Source organism: Aedes albopictus, chromosome 3, assembly GCF_035046485.1.
Source record: "Aedes albopictus strain Foshan chromosome 3, AalbF5, whole genome shotgun sequence".
NCBI classification, from domain to species: domain Eukaryota; kingdom Metazoa; phylum Arthropoda; class Insecta; order Diptera; family Culicidae; genus Aedes; species Aedes albopictus.
In genome coordinates, this window is record NC_085138.1 from 199,135,534 (window position 1) to 199,151,982 (window position 16,449).

The 16,449-nt window shown below is 38.9% G+C and overlaps 2 protein-coding genes across 4 annotated transcripts in view; one reads left to right on the forward strand and one right to left on the reverse strand.

Moving 5' to 3' along the window:
• The window catches only part of LOC109404436 (protein PALS1), a 462,049-nt gene that overhangs the window by 203,745 nt on the left and 241,855 nt on the right, over positions 1-16,449 (reverse strand). The window lies entirely within an intron of this gene.
• Positions 1-16,449, forward strand: part of LOC109406884 (mitogen-activated protein kinase kinase kinase 11-like) — a 93,296-nt gene that overhangs the window by 27,186 nt on the left and 49,661 nt on the right. For all 3 annotated transcript variants that reach the window (XM_029863226.2, XM_062858418.1, XM_062858417.1), the window contains 2 exons: positions 7,125-7,322; positions 7,391-7,538. In XM_029863226.2, coding sequence (XP_029719086.2) covers positions 7,125-7,322; positions 7,391-7,538 — 346 coding nt within the window. The remainder of the gene's footprint in view (positions 1-7,124; positions 7,323-7,390; positions 7,539-16,449) is intronic.

Consider the following 16,449-nt stretch of genomic DNA (forward strand, 5'->3'; position numbering starts at 1 on the left):
CTAACTCATCGTGTTCTGCGTGCCATGATGGATTCTGCTGTTTCTTGTGCATTCAGCAATGAATCACTCGTTCTGCAAGGCAGTAATCTTGGACCTCTACTTTTTGCTCGTCAACGATATCGTATTCCTGTTAAGATCGAAATACGTGCTCGTATATGCTGATGACCTCAAAATATTTCAGGCCATAAAATCTGTCGAAGACTGCCTACGACTTCAAGAACTTGTCGATGTCTGTTAAAAGGTGTGAGCTGGACAAGCTGACTATTAGCGTTGCAAAATGCACGTTAATTACTTTTTACCGATCTTTGACTACATTATTAGGGAATGGGTATTGAGTCGTTCGAGTCAACGATTTGGGTGTTTCCCTGGATAATCAGGTATCAGGTATCAGAAGGTCGGCTCCAGAGGCACGTTATCCTCCATTTATGCCATCGCCATACATATAAGCCTATTTGATCATTTAACTGAGGGAGAATGGGATAAGGGATGGGAATTAGGACAGGGAAAGGTGATGAAATAGGAAGGGGTGCCCTAGAAGAGGGAATGAACGCATAAGCGCAACGAGAGCTCATAAGCCATACCACAACGGGTTTAATTAGTGCCCTGAAAAGAGAGCCTATAGCTCATTGGAGGTAGCTTGTGACTCCATGCGACTTTCAATATGACATTGAAAGGCACGGCATCGAAAGCGTCCTCAATATTCAAGAAAACACCCAAGCAAAAACTACGTTTGAGCGAGTGTTCTCTTGAAAACGTATACAACTTTGTGTAAAAGAGTTACTGTGGACATCCCAAATCGGAGAAAAATAGGACAAAACCCCACATTCTCCTGGAGATTTAAAGTAAGCAGAGCTTTTAAGTGCCCTCAAAATCGATTCTATAGCTACAATCCTTGGAGCTAAAGCTGGAGATTTGTAGCTATGCAAAAAACTAGTTTATCCGAAGATATTTTAAACTTGAACAGATCAGAGTTCCATTCAGAAACATCTCTTGTGGTCCGTAAGGACCGCTGAGGAGAAGCTTCTTTTATAAAGCAATAGTTATGGTATACCACAATGGAGGGCGTTGTAGTAACAGAACCACAATGAAACTCTCTTGGAGTAGCAATGGAAGCGAGTCATCCATAAAATGTGGTCGCAAACAATTATTACAGGTCGCCGAGTTTGTTGAGCAAGGACGCCTGAATACGCAAAGTTTTCGAATGAAAACTCAAAAGTGCAAAGAAGGTCAAATGGAGACTCTTTAACTGACACATGCCAATCAGTCAACTCATGACAAATTCTGCTCATGCAGAGTTGGGTTAGATGCAATTCTATGTTAAGTTATCCATGGACTGTACTAATAAAGTATTCCATTAAACTGAAGCATCTTAAATTAATGTTTGAGCTACTTCAGATGATATAATCATCGTAGCAATACTGCCAAATATCAGCGTAAAGATGCTGAAAGCAAGAGCTTGCTTGAAGGCATTCATAAGGAAAGGTTGAAACATACTGTTAACGTTATTCTAAAATATAGCATGCTCGAGGCACTACACTTCATTTATAATGAAATAAACGACACTTGGTTTTCAAGATAACCTATACAAAAGTTACCCGACGAAAATGAACTTTTTGAAGAAGGGCCACTTGGGCTACACACGCTTTTTACGCTGAAAATTGATCTGAGGTTTCTTAACCGTAGCCACTATCCAAACTAGACAGGGTTACACTCTTCACAATCACAGTACAAAAAGAAAACATCAACGACAAGCCAAATCGGTGTCAATTGAAAAACGCCAATGGCGAAAACGTATTGAGCGAATCCATATTGTAAGTAGTAATGTACGTTAACTTACAACATTTGAATATTCCCGCCCTTATTTAGCCTCAAATTTGAGACTTAAAACGGGTAACTGGTTATCTCGGATAAACACAAGGTCTACTGCACCATTGCTCCGGTTGGCGCAGTAAGGGCGTAATACTGTGGAGGGTGCCCTAATTCTCCACAGGCTACGTTTGTGGTTAGGTTTTTATTAGACCCCCCCCCCTAACCATTCATTTCTTGGCACGGTAAGCAAAAAGCTGCATAACACCATGAATTAGGGGTCACCTGTTTAGTGTACTTTTACCACTGGATCAGGCTATCCGTAGTGTTATTCTTAGCCAATTGGTCTCAAACGCTATCGCTACATTATTGATGGTCAACTTCCAAACGAGCCCGAACAGCCCACGACTTAAGGAACTAGTCGATGTCTGTTAAATGGTGTAAGCTAAACAAGCTGACTATTAGCGTTGCAAAATGCAGGTTAATTACTTTTCACCGATCTTTGACTACATTATTGATGGGAATGGGTATTGAGTCGATCGAGTCAACGATTTGGGTGTTGCCCTGGATAATCAACTAACATTCAACCAACATATAACAAGCATAATCTCGAAAGAAAATCGTCAACTGGGATTTGTCACGAAAGTTTCCTGAGATTTTACAGATTCCCACTGCCTTAACCCTTTCAGAGCGACGCGCATTAAAGTGAAATTTCCAGACAAATGGCTCAACTTTGACTCTTAAGAACTTTTATATTTCCCAACATAACAACAATTGTTGTTCCTCATTTGGAAGAACCAATCTTCCCTTTTCGAATTCTTGCTTTGACTACCTTGATAAATCGGATATAAAAAATATGCGACAGATGAAACTTATCCACTTTTTGTTTAACTTGTTGCGGAAAATCTCACATGCAACGTAGACAAAAGTTTGTTTGCATACATGCAAATATACATAATGGGCCAATTATTAAAACAGTTTACATCACATAAAACAAAGACTAAACAGATGAAAAAATATGCAAAAGTGTTATTACTCAACAGCACAATTGTGCTGTTTCGTCACGAAAAGGTTAAAGCTATCGGTTTTGCTATGGTGCTTCATACACTTGAAAGCGCTTCTATTATACGGAAGGGTTGCGCTGCGGAATTTGCCTTGGCGTGATCCACAAAAACTACCGCCACATATTGAGAAATGTCGGCTTCTTGGACTCGATTCGTTACAATTACTGCAAAGCATCCAGCAATCCACGTTCGTTGTGAAATCGTTAAATGACGAAATTGAAGCTCCTACTAATCAATCATGAATAAATTTATGAGCTAAGGAGAGGAAATTAAGATCGTGCTAATAAAATTCCTCGGAAGAACATGTGGCTTCTACGAATCATTGACTGCGTGCGTTCGAACCTTTTGTTAGTCGATGAAACATTTGTTTTTAGTTACACTTTTAGATGTTTTAAAAGGAAAGTTTCGAGCCCTAGATTGTCATAGTATTTAGTTTTAATATTCATGTAGACTTAAGTCTGATGATATATATATATTACGATTGTTGACTATTTTCGGTGAAAATACACACTAAAACTCGATTATACATAACGTTTCGGCCTACTCAACTTCAGCCATCATCAGATCTGTAAAAATTTTTATTGCGGTTTAATTAGTACTTTTACAAACATTTTTCACATTCACAATTTTCTTTGATACCCACATTTTATGCATGAATCGATCACCACCAGTGTGGTTGCAATACTAACCCCCCTTTTCGCTGCTATGTGTTGTGTTCTGCTGTTTCGTGTTGATCGTTTTCGGGGTCGGTCGTTTGTTGTTGGTGTGTGCGTGTGGTTCGGCTCCGAAGTTTGCACACTAGGCCGTTGTAAGCCGAGTCGATCCCTCCACATTCGCGCTGCATGTTCACTGTTCGTGCTTCGCCTAGCAGCTTGATGTGGAAGGCCTCTGCTATCGTTCTGCTCGCCTGGTTTTCGATTTTTTCCAAAATCTCCGTTTTGTCAAAGTTGAAATTGTGTCCTTCGTCGATATGGTGTTGAGTTAATCCCGTCTTGGCTTCCTTTTTTCTTATGTTCGTCCTATGTTCGTTGATTCGGGTTTCGAGCATTCTTCCGGTTTGTCCCACGTAGACTTTTCCGTCATCTGTGCCGCAAGGGACGGCATACACAACATTTTTAGTTTTTTGTTTCGGGATGGGATCCTTTAGCCGGCTGAATACCGTGTTTTTTATTTTGTCTCGGGTCTGGTATGCTAGACTTATGCCGTGTTTGTTGAGAAGTTTTGACAACTTCTCGCTTAGACCCGGGATATACGGCGTTGACACGTACTTTGTCTCCTTCTTCTCCTCCCTTTCTTGTAGGCTGTTGTAGTGTCGGTCTGTTCTGTATTTTAGCAACTTTGCAACAAACCAAGTTGGGTAGTTGTTCTTCCGGAGAATTTGCTTTACTGTGTTAATCGTGTTGTGTCTCTCATCTGCATCCGTTAATTTGATTGCTCTGTCTATTAGCGCTATTGCCGTGTTGCGCTTATGTTGGAAAGGGCTTTCCGAGTTGAAGTCCAAATACCTTCCATTGGCTTGTTTCGGCGTCCACACTTTCACGATTTTTCCATTCTGCTTGTGCAGTGTCATGTCCAGAAATTTGAGTTTCCGGTTTTCCTCCCTTTCAACCGTGAATTGCAGTTTTTCATGAAATTCATTGAAAGTTTCCACTATTGTTTCAATGTGTTCGTGTTTGGCGATACAGAAGCAATCATCTACGTAGCAACTGCGATGTCAAACTTCATCAACTACAACAACCAACCCCGCCATCATCAACAAGAATGGATCGCGAAAGATGTAGGAAGAAGCAGAAAATTTCTCAAAGAACATCCGAACATACTACTGACCAAGGCTGACAAGGGCAACAAGACAGTGATATTGTCGTCGGAGGAGTACGAAGAAAAAATGGAGGGCATGCTTCAAGATGCCGAGACCTACGAGAAAATTCGTTTCGACCCTACAGCAAGGATCGCGAGGAAGATCAAGTCGATTTTGGATGGATGGAAAGATAGACGGTACATCGACAGCCGGACACACAGAAGATTGAATGTGTCTAACTGCCACCCCCCTCGTATATACGGACTACCTAAAATCCATAAGCAAGGTAGACCGTTGCGACCGGTGGTATCGACTATTGGGTCTACAACATACAAACTAGCCCAATATCTATCTGACATCCTTGGGAAAATTGTTGGAAAAACTGAAGCACACGTTGTCAACAGCTTCACTTTTGCCTCCGAGGTATCAGGAACGCAGATCAGGGAGGATGAAACAATGTTCTCGCTTGACGTCACATCGTTGTATACCAACGTGCCGGTAGACTACGCGTTAGAGTGTATAGACCGACGATGGGAAGAGATAGAAGATCACACACCAATCGACAAGAGCAGCTTCGTCGCGGCGATTAAGCTGGTGTTGGAATCCACTTTCTTCGTATACAGAGGAACATTCTACAAACAGAACTTCGGTGTCCCGATGGGTTCCCCACTTTCACCAGTCGTTGCAAACCTGGTTATGGAGCGCCTAGAACAGGAAAGCATGAGGAAGCTGGACAACAAACAAATAACGATGAAAGTATACCGACGCTACGTAGATGATTGCTTCTGTATCGCCAAACACGAACACATTGAAACAATAGTGGAAACTTTCAATGAATTTCATGAAAAACTGCAATTCACGGTTGAAAGGGAGGAAAACCGGAAACTCAAATTTCTGGACATGACACTGCACAAGCAGAATGGAAAAATCGTGAAAGTGTGGACGCCGAAACAAGCCAATGGAAGGTATTTGGACTTCAACTCGGAAAGCCCTTTCCAACATAAGCGCAACACGGCAATAGCGCTAATAGACAGAGCAATCAAATTAACGGATGCAGATGAGAGACACAACACGATTAACACAGTAAAGCAAATTCTCCGGAAGAACAACTACCCAACTTGGTTTGTTGCAAAGTTGCTAAAATACAGAACAGACCGACACTACAACAGCCTACAAGAAAGGGAGGAGAAGAAGGAGACAAAGTACGTGTCAACGCCGTATATCCCGGGTCTAAGCGAGAAGTTGTCAAAACTTCTCAACAAACACGGCATAAGTCTAGCATACCAGACCCGAGACAAAATAAAAAACACGGTATTCAGCCGGCTAAAGGATCCCATCCCGAAACAAAAAACTAAAAATGTTGTGTATGCCGTCCCTTGCGGCACAGATGACGGAAAAGTCTACGTGGGACAAACCGGAAGAATGCTCGAAACCCGAATCAACGAACATAGGACGAACATAAGAAAAAAGGAAGCCAAGACGGGATTAACTCAACACCATATCGACGAAGGACACAATTTCAACTTTGACAAAACGGAGATTTTGGAAAAAATCGAAAACCAGGCGAGCAGAACGATAGCAGAGGCCTTCCACATCAAGCTGCTAGGCGAAGCACGAACAGTGAACATGCAGCGCGATTGTGGAGGGATCGACTCGGCTTACAACGGCCTAGTGTGCAAACTTCGGAGCCGAACCACACGCACACACCAACAACAAACGACCGACCCCGAAAACGATCAACACGAAACAGCAGAACACAACACATAGCAGCGAAAAGGGGGGTTAGTATTGCAACCACACTGGTGGTGATCGATTCATGCATAAAATGTGGGTATCAAAGAAAATTGTGAATGTGAAAAATGTTTGTAAAAGTACTAATTAAACCGCAATAAAAATTTTTACAGATCTGATGATGGCTGAAGTTGAGTAGGCCGAAACGTTATGTATAATCGAGTTTTAGTGTGTATTTTCACCGAAAATAGTCAACAATCGTAATATATAAGATTCGACGGTGACCTAAACTCCACAAAGTTAAGTCTGATGAATTAATCAAATAAATACATATTACTAATCTGACGACCCCTTCTTGGTATTCTATTGAATATGATTGTAGCTTGTCGATCCTGCGACATACGAGATATTGTTTTGTAATGTAGGGACTTTAGAAGCCTAGAGCTATGTTAGGTATACCTTCCAGGTTATCGAATGACTATTTTGCAGACTTTTTCAAAATTAGTAAATATTTTATTCCTTTGTGTTAATTTATAAAATTGTACAATCACTTCTATTCAACATAACGCTTGCAAAAGGTACTTTTAACACGAGTGCATTATTCTACACTTCTGAATTGTATTATGATTTTTTTGCTGCATTCATATGTGTTGATTGGCAAGTGTAGCGAAATACATCATCGACAATTTATTAAAAATTATCTTCCATTATTGTACATTCCACAGGAACTGCGCTCCAAAGAGGAAGAACTGAGCAGGGTGCAGCAAGAGCAGCAATTCCGAGAAGAAGATCTTGCCAAACGGAAGCAAGAGTTGGACGCTCGTGAAATCGAACTGCTGGGACGTGAGTTGAAAATCATCATCACCCAGAACACGCCTACGCCTAAGAAACGAAAAGGAAAATTTAGCAAGAGTAAATTAAGGGTGAGCTCGAGATAAATTCCCTCCTGCGGGTGGCGTTCAACTATAACTGGTCTGTGTTTTTTTTTCAGTTATTGAAACGTGAACCGGGTAACATTTCGTTTCCGCTCGACTTTCGTCACACGATAACGGTGCAACCCACGGTCATTCGGGACGACTGTCGACCGCGGACGGATACTCCCCCGGGGTCTCCTGCCACCAGACTGAGGGCTATCGCACGTAAGTACCCAGTTACTTTCGGTCCGATCGGATCAATTATATATCCTTTTTAAATTTTTAAAGTGTTCATTTCTTATCTTTAGCCCCTTCCAACAAATCAATAAAGTATTCATATTTTATCTAGTATATTAAGAGAAGCAAACACGCTTACTTTTTTGAAGTAATTTCAACCACAAGCTACCACTGTTTGCTGATCCTACACAAATGGTCTTTCAAAATCTTGATATGACCGTTTTGCCAACTCGTACTCAGTCGTACTGAATGCATGCTGTTTTATCGCCGCGAGTTTTCCTACATTTGATTTTTTTCATAAACTTAGCTTATCGAGTTGGATGCTTTTGTTAAGCATTTGTTTGAATTTTAGTTTTTTTTTCTCTATCTTGTGTGTTTATTTTGGTTGAATAAAAATGTGAAATTGACAGCGACTATTTTTTTTTTGAGAAACTGGAACGCCTGAAATGTCTACGTTCTGTTATGTCTTACTTAGAGTAGTGTTTAAATAATTTTGAAATTCATAGCAAATTTATGCATAAAAACTATCAATATAACAATGTCATTATTTTATTGCATATTTCTTGTGATACTAAGCGCAAAATTTGATAGATTTTTCAAGCATTTTGGTATTAATTGTACCAGAAAACAGTTTTCAATTTGCTGCCATTCATAATTATCAAAACGAAGGTAGCACAAGGCATTCGAAACATCACAACAACATCAAAATAAGTTTTTAAGTTACTGTGAAGGTCTAATCTGAGAGTTAGCTACAATTATAATATGTCCAATAAGTTCTCATACAAAAAACAAATTTGGATTGTATAATTTTATTCCACATCAGTGATTCATATTTTTGAAATGAATACATGTATAAAAGGGCTACATAATTTTGATTAAATAATGCATACGGTTTTGAATATCGTTAAGCCTAGCAGTACACTTTCGTTTTATGAAATTCGTCTGCTCCGGCATGCAAGAAAAATGTTCGAAAACTTTTTTATTTTACGATTGCTAATAAGGTTAAATTTTTAGTTTTTATCCTAAGTATTTATTGCACCAAATGGATATACTAAGACCAAAACAATACAGTTTTAGTGATGGTATGATTGGAGATTGGCAAATAAGCTGAACTTGGGCTGATTTCCTTGAAAATGGCCGTTATATTAAAGATAAACATCATAAAACGTAAAATTTGAACAAAATTTACCACAATAGTGATACAAGCATGTTTTAGAAGTGAGAATGGTGTGAATCAACAAGATAAGAAGCAGCCATATGTCTTTAATACATCAAATCTCATTGAAACGGCTTTGTTCTTCATCAATACAGAATCTCGTATTTTTTCTCTTCTGGTCATAGTAGCGATGGTGAGGACAGGAACATATTTGGTTTAAAACCGTTACTCGTTAAAATGAGACGAAAGATCAATAAAATGGCGTGCGTGCCAGCTGAAATGGACTTACGACACATAAGCGATCAGCGAAGAAGAATAAAGGAGAGTTAATTCAGAAACATATGCTATATTTGATCAGTGTTAAATGGCCTGTCAATAAATTAATTTACTCTGAATATCGTTCTTACAGATGTGAAATGAATCCAATTTGATTTTGTATGAGAACTCATTGGACACGGTGTATTTAATAAAATTATAACTCCCTGTCTCCCTCCCTCTGCCACGATTTTTTTTTTCATATTCGCCATCAAACGTCATGGACACTTCGCAAAATCGCTAGTTTGCAACGGTCGACGCACCGCCATCTTTCGGATATTGGAACGTATAAGCACATCAGTAAGTCGGCTCCAGAGGCAAATTTTTATATTCCGTTGCGTTGCGTTTCATGGTAACGGAGATTCATAGATTGCATACTGGAAGCTGTCATGTTATAAACTTATTACAATTGCATACAAAAGGCTGTTTGGGAAAAAATAGCTATCCAATCGTAGGTCAAAATAGAAAAGGCATGAAAACTTTCATTGCTGGCTATGCTCATCTTTTCCATTACAAGGAAAGGGAAGGATATGACATCTAATTAACAAGAGGCCAGCTAGATTAATGATTTTTCTCTAGGTGACCTCACGAATTATTTTCAACTCAACCCTTACACGTCATCGATGAAGTGATTGTGATGCGTCGTTGCTGACGCCACTTTATTTTGCACTCGTACCACAAAGGTTCAGCTTGGACGCAGTGGCTTAATTTTCCCCAACAACGGGGAAGAAAACAAAAACCCTACAGAAAGAAACTAAAAAAACTCTGAACTGTGAAAAAAATGAAGAATTTAGATTCGAACACAGTATTCAAGTCTCAGAGGCGTTTCAGGGGGTTTTCAGAGGCCTTCAAGGGGTTTCAGGGGCGTTTAAGGTGGCCTCAGTGGCGCTTCAATGGATCTCAGGTGAGTTTCAAAGGGGTCTCAGGAGGTTTCAGGGACGGGAGATGACCCTCAGATCCACTTAAACGCCCCTGAGACGTCTTGGTACCGCCTGAAACTAAATGCAACTAAATTACAACCCTTGAAGCACCTTTGAGGCCACATAGAACCCCCTCGAAACACCATGAAACGCTCCTAAAATCTCATCGGATTTCTTTGAAGGCCTCTGGAAACCTCCTAAAACGTCCCTGAGACGTCCAGGTACTCCTCCGAAACCTTTTGGGACCACCTGAAACGCCCCTACAAACTCCCTTTTTCTCTCCGCTATAAACGCCACCTGGCAGCCGATGCTGAAGCCCATAAAAGGTTCCTAAAATCCCCTGAAATAACCCGGAAGGGCCCATATAGCCGAGGCGGTAAACGCACGGGCATGCTGAGGGTGACGGGTTCGATTCCCGGTCGGTCCAGGATCTTTTCGTAAAGGAAATTTCCTTGACTTCCTTGGGCATAGAGTATCTTCGTGCCTGCCACACGATATACACATGCAAAATGGTCATTGGTAGAGGAAGCTCTCAATCAATAACTGTGGAAGTGCTCATAGAACAAGCTGAGAAGCTGAGAAGCAGGCTTTGTCCCAGTGAGGACGTTACGCCAAAAAGAAGAAGAAGAAGAACCCGGAAGCTACTTTGAACCCCCTTCTTTTAGGTAACTTCCCTAGAAACACCTATTGAATTGTACTTTTTCACAAGACTCCTTCCGTAGTTTTTCACATTATTTTTCTATGATAGGTATCCCTTTTAAAATTTCTTCCGTAGATTCTTTCAGATTCCTACCAGCAGTTTTCCTAGATTCGTACAATTCTCACCGGCGTTCTTTCTTGTGAATCTACCTGAATTCCGGCTGATTTCTGCTGGAGTTTTTCACGGGGATCCTACAGAATTTCTTTCTAGAGGTTGTCCCGGTATTGATTCCAGAGTCTTCCCCCAGGCATTTCCCCTGCGTTTTGTCCAAAGACATTTTCGTGGGATTTCTACTAGGATTTATCCCGAGATCTCCAAGAGAGTTTCTCTATGGATATATCGCAAATGAGTTTCTCTCGGGATTTCTGTTGAAGATCCGTAATTGCTTCCGGTGCTCCGCTTCGGACAATCCCAGGAGATCTTCCTATGATTTTTTCCCAGAGTTGCTACAGGAGTTATTCCTGGGATTTCTCCTAGAACTCATCCAAGTTGTGCTTTTAATTTCTGGAACAGTCTATAATTCTGTTAAGCTATTCAAAATTATATAAATTTTGTTAAGTTTAGACTTATTTTTTAGTTATAAACTGTTAATATAGAACCTTGGATATATCTGGAAAATTCAGTGTATTTTAGTTTGTCTTATGAGTAGACACCCTGTTCTCCGTTTGAGTTTGACAAGCGATTACTACCACCGAAAGTTGGTCGAAGTAAGAACTTTAATAGCAGCTTGGCCTTAGATACAGCTGTATATTGATTGTCCCAATATATATTGCTGAAGCTCCGATTGCACTCCACACATAAAACAAAGATTTCAGCCTGAAAACCGGCGCAGTGTCTACCAAGTTAGTAAAACTTATTTAGCCTTAGCTCACGAGATGAGACTGTGATGATCTTTACGATCATCATCTTTTTTGTGAACTTTCTTCTTTAACACACCGTCATAAAATCATGTGTGACCAGCATTGTATGGTGCATTTGAAAGCGCGATAATATAATTTGAGCATTTATAGTGAATGCAATATGCGCCTGGCTTAGACGGTCTAAGCCCACCACACATGTTCTGCTGACTGCGGCGCTCCCACTAAATGTGTGCCTTCGTTAACCCTCAAAAGCCCTAGACGAACCACTTTTTTTCAATCGGCTACTACTCAAAGACCATACAATCAAAAAAATTGAAACCAATTTTAAATTGAATGCGGTTAGTTGGTCTTCCAATACCTGGGTGTGGCATCCCCCCTGACCCTTCCCCCCTTTCTGGGTATTGAGAAATGCCTTGCCACGGGGGTATTTTTCGGCATTTTTTTTTGAATATCACTCATATTATCACTCAGAAATTTGTATTGTAAAATGTATTTGGCCATAAAATGATCGCTCTGTGCTATGGGCATGCCACCGCTTCGGTACCAGTTCCGGACGTTCAGGTTTCCGGACATAATCTCCGGAGGAACCTGCTACATACAGTTTACTAAGGTTCGCATTCATAATCCTTTTTTTGCGGCTTCAAATATTGAATTTAGAAGTATGCTGTCTTAGAAGAGTTTGTTCTATATACTTAATTCTTTGTTTTAAAATTTTCACCTAGATGATTAATCCACCTAAAAGTGCGATAGGAATTCACTTTTCTCAAAAATTGGTGTCTTCTACAAAGTTGCAGAAAAGGGTATTATTGGAAAGTTAGCGAACAGACTATTACCTTATTTGCCCAACTTTAAGAGTTATGTGTCATTGTTTGTGGACGACCCCTTGTAATAGGTTTTCCGATATAACTTTTTCTATGGATTTTTAGGATGTTTTGAGTGTTCTACAAAGTTGTTCTTTGTGACGGAATACACCTCATTCTGCTTTTTTCTTTGTACTGGATTAACGCTCCAAGTGGAACAGCGCCTGCATCTCAACTTCCAAAAATTTCAAAAAGACTTTATGGAGTTTTTGTTAAAATTCTCTTTATTTTTTTTTTATTTTTTAATGATTATAATACTCCTCTAAAAATTATTACTGTAAACTCTCATGCATTTACAGCTTAGTTTCCTATGTTAAAAAAAATGCTGTGATTTTTCTAGACATTTTTGTTTATTTTTCTGCTGTGATTCTTTCAGTGATTTCTACGAGGATCCCTAAAGAAAATTTTCTTAGTATTTATCCATTAGTTCATGCCGGAAATCCACTTGAAATTTCTTCAGAAACTTTTTTGGCATTAATTCAATAATTTCCTAAAGAATCCACCAGGAAGTCTTGTTGGAATTCCTCAACCAATTCCTACTGGTAATGTACCAGGAATTCTTGGTGGACTCCTAAGAGCAATAACTGAAGAAATCTCAGCTGATATTGTTTGAGAAATTCCAGCAAGAATTCCTTAAAAAAATAGTAGAAATATCTGAAGGAATCCTAGCAAGAATTTCAGGTGATGTTGCTAGGGAAATTCCTGAAGGTATCCTTGAAAAATCTCTGGAGAAATCACAAATGGAATTCCTATAGGAACCCTTGGAGGAATTACATGCAGCAAATGTAAAGGAATCTTTGGAGAAACCTCTGGGGCAATCTCCGCAAGAATTTCGAGAATAATTCCATTATAAATTTGTGGAGGAATTTCAAGAGATTTTCTCAAAATACTTTTTCTTGGATTCCTCCAGAAGTTTCTCTTTGCTTTTTTTCTGAGCATTTCTCCAAGAATTTCTTCAGGACCTCATTTACGAAAAAAAAAACTCTAGAATGTCCAGTCCACAGGAATTTCTACAAAAGTTCCTTTTGTGATTTTTACAGTTTTTTTTTTCAAAACATTCCTCTACAAATTTCATTTCAAATTTCCCCAAAATGCCTGCTTGGTTAAAACCACGAATTCCTCAAGATATTCTTCTAGTCATACCTCTTCTGGGATTACCTCTAGACATTCTTGTTGGGATTTATTGAATTAGTATTGATTGGATTCATCTACCAACTACTACTGTAACTTCTCTTCTGAAACATCCTTCAGAGTTTCTTTTGCGCTTCTTCTAAGAATGTATCTGGGGTTTGTTTCAGGAATTTCTCTTCGTTTTCTTATTGGAAATCTCCTTCAGATTACTTTTAGAAATTAAGTTGAAATTGATTCAGATTTCTCGAGGAATTCGTGGTGGGAAACCTCTTGGAAGTCTTGCTGGGATTACTCAAGCCATTAATTTATTAAATTAATTATTCAGCAATTCTTGGGAGATTCTTAAAAGCATTTACAGCAAAAATACCATCTGGAAATGCTTGTCCCAGCAAAAATGCTTGGAGAAATCCTGGTAGGAGTTCCTGAAGGAATCACAGCAAGAATTCATAGAAATATTCCGGGAGGATTTGAATAAACTGTAGAATATTTCTTAAAGGGACATTCCTTGCCGAGGGAAGAATCCCGGCAGAAACTTCTAGCATAATCTCATCAGGCATTCCTGGAGGAATTCTAAGATGATTTTTCAAAAGATTTCTCCAGCAATTTTTGTAGGGATAACTGCTGGAGTTCCTCTGAAGATCCCTCCGGAATTTCTCCTTGAAATTCTTCTCCAAGCATACCTCTAGGATTTCCCCTTGCAATACATTTAGTAAACAACAGGGATTTCAAAAATACCTTCTGAAATTTCTTAGGGAATTCTTGCTGAGATTTCCATGGAATATCTCCAATAAAAATAAATACACTAGTTTACAGCATTTTTGAACTCGTTAAGCTGATGATCATTTTTGGTGTAGAATCATGCCCTGAGTTCAAAAACGCGAAAGAAAAAAATTACAGTAGAGCGGAAATTTTTTCGACTTTCCATACAAGGTTGATGATTTGAAATCGATTTTTGTTCTATTTTTAAGCAAAGTCACTCACTTCAAACATCTCATTCTCCGTAATCAATGCTCCGATTGAGCTGAAATTTTTACTGTAACTCGCCTACATATGATATGTCAAATAAACGTAGAGAAAGAATTTTTAAGTTGGTTTTTTCTTATTGAAAAAAATACAATTCTTCAAAAAAAATTGGGAATTTTGCTAAAATTTAAGAAGATCGTCCCTAAAACTCACCAATATCTTAAATTTCATCAATCTGACGCAAAGCCTTTATTCAGATGATCGAATGGTATTGTATTCAGCTTTTAATTTATGGAAAAAGATTTAAAATTGGTTGAACAAAACGCAATATATTTGAATTTTAGTAAATTATATATTTTGAAAAGTTGCAAAACTCGATATTGAGCTAAAACTCAAAAACTGTTCTACTTAAAATTTTTTGAAGGTCGGTTTCGAAATCAGCACTAAATTGTGCTTCAGAAATTTTGGTCGTTGACAGAAGTTCACGACTTTCGTTTTATTTTGTAAACTTGTGATATTGCTCTTTAAAGTCCTGCAGGAATTACTGGAGGATTCTCTGCAGATATTGCATTGGAATCCCAGAAAAAAAAACAGGAGGGTACCTACCTAAAATGTCTAGAAAATCCCCAGTAGAAGTCTTGGAGCAATTCCAGCAGTAGTTCATAATATATTCTCAAGAGGATTCCCAGTAGAAATTACTTATTTCTGGAGAAATCCATGAATAAATTACAGCAGGAATTACTGGAGGAGTCCCAGTAAGAAATTCCTATTGGTAATGCAAGAAGCAGTCCAGGTGCAAAGGGGTGTAAGTGACCATTTTATCGATTTTGAGCTGAGCATATCAAAAAAGTCTTATAATGTTAAGCTTTTAGGAACTTTTGCAAGATTATTTTTACGATGAAGTACAATGAATCGGAGAAAATTGGGTCCATTTTGAAACCTTATACATTTTGCATGGGAGGAAAAATTAATGGAAAACTTTATTTACTCAAATCTCATTTACTCGAAAGTATATTTTTGTCACTTTCACCCGTTTGCTTCTAACCCCTCTCAATTCTTGTGTGAGTCCTTGCAAAAATTTATGGAAGAATCTCAAGAGCAATTGCTGGAAGAATTCGTGGACAATACCTCTGAAAGAAGCAGAGGAGGAATTTCTGGGAGAGTCCATGGAGAAATCCCTTCAAATTTCGCAATGAGAATGTCTGCAGGAATCCCAGCGGACATTCTTGTAGGATTTTTGTGAGCAAAATCTGAATGTATCCCGGAGAAATTCCTAAAGGAACCTTTGAAGCTATTTCTTCAGCAATCCCCGCAGGAATCGCTTGAAGAAGCTCATAAGGTTTTTCTGAAGACATTCCTTTTGAAATTTTACTAAGGAGTTTTAAACATATTTTAATACATATTCCTTCTGTGATACCTTCAAGGACTCCTCCAGAGATTTCTCCAAGGTATTCTATAGAAATTATGCATGTGATTCATTTATAGATTTCTTCGTGGATTCCTTAAGATTTTTTTTTCTAAGAGTACCTCCCAGCAGAAACTCTAACCAGAATTTCTCCAGAAATGTTTCCAGCACCACTTCTGGAGAAATCTCAGCAATAATTCCTAAAGGAATTTCAAGTTGCTTCCCAGCTGGAAAATTTGTAAGAATGTTTCTGAAATAATCGTCATGTAAATCCCCGAGGAAAATATCACAGTTATAACCACTAGCGTGGCCAGATGTTCCTTTTTTACTCGTTCTCAGGAACAAACAAGAGAACGAGAATCATGGAAGAGAAGGAACTTGCTCTCACTTCTATTCCTCTGTTTCTCATGATTATAGAAGTGAATGAATGAGAAATAAGAAAAATAAACCATATCTAGTGGGTGCCCAGGACCGAAAGTAGAAATTAAGTTGTGACTGTAATTGAGTGAGGTATTCCAGGAATAATTTCTGCAAAAATCATAGGAATTTCTCCAAGCATACTTCAGGATGGCTTTTTAGGATTTCACCT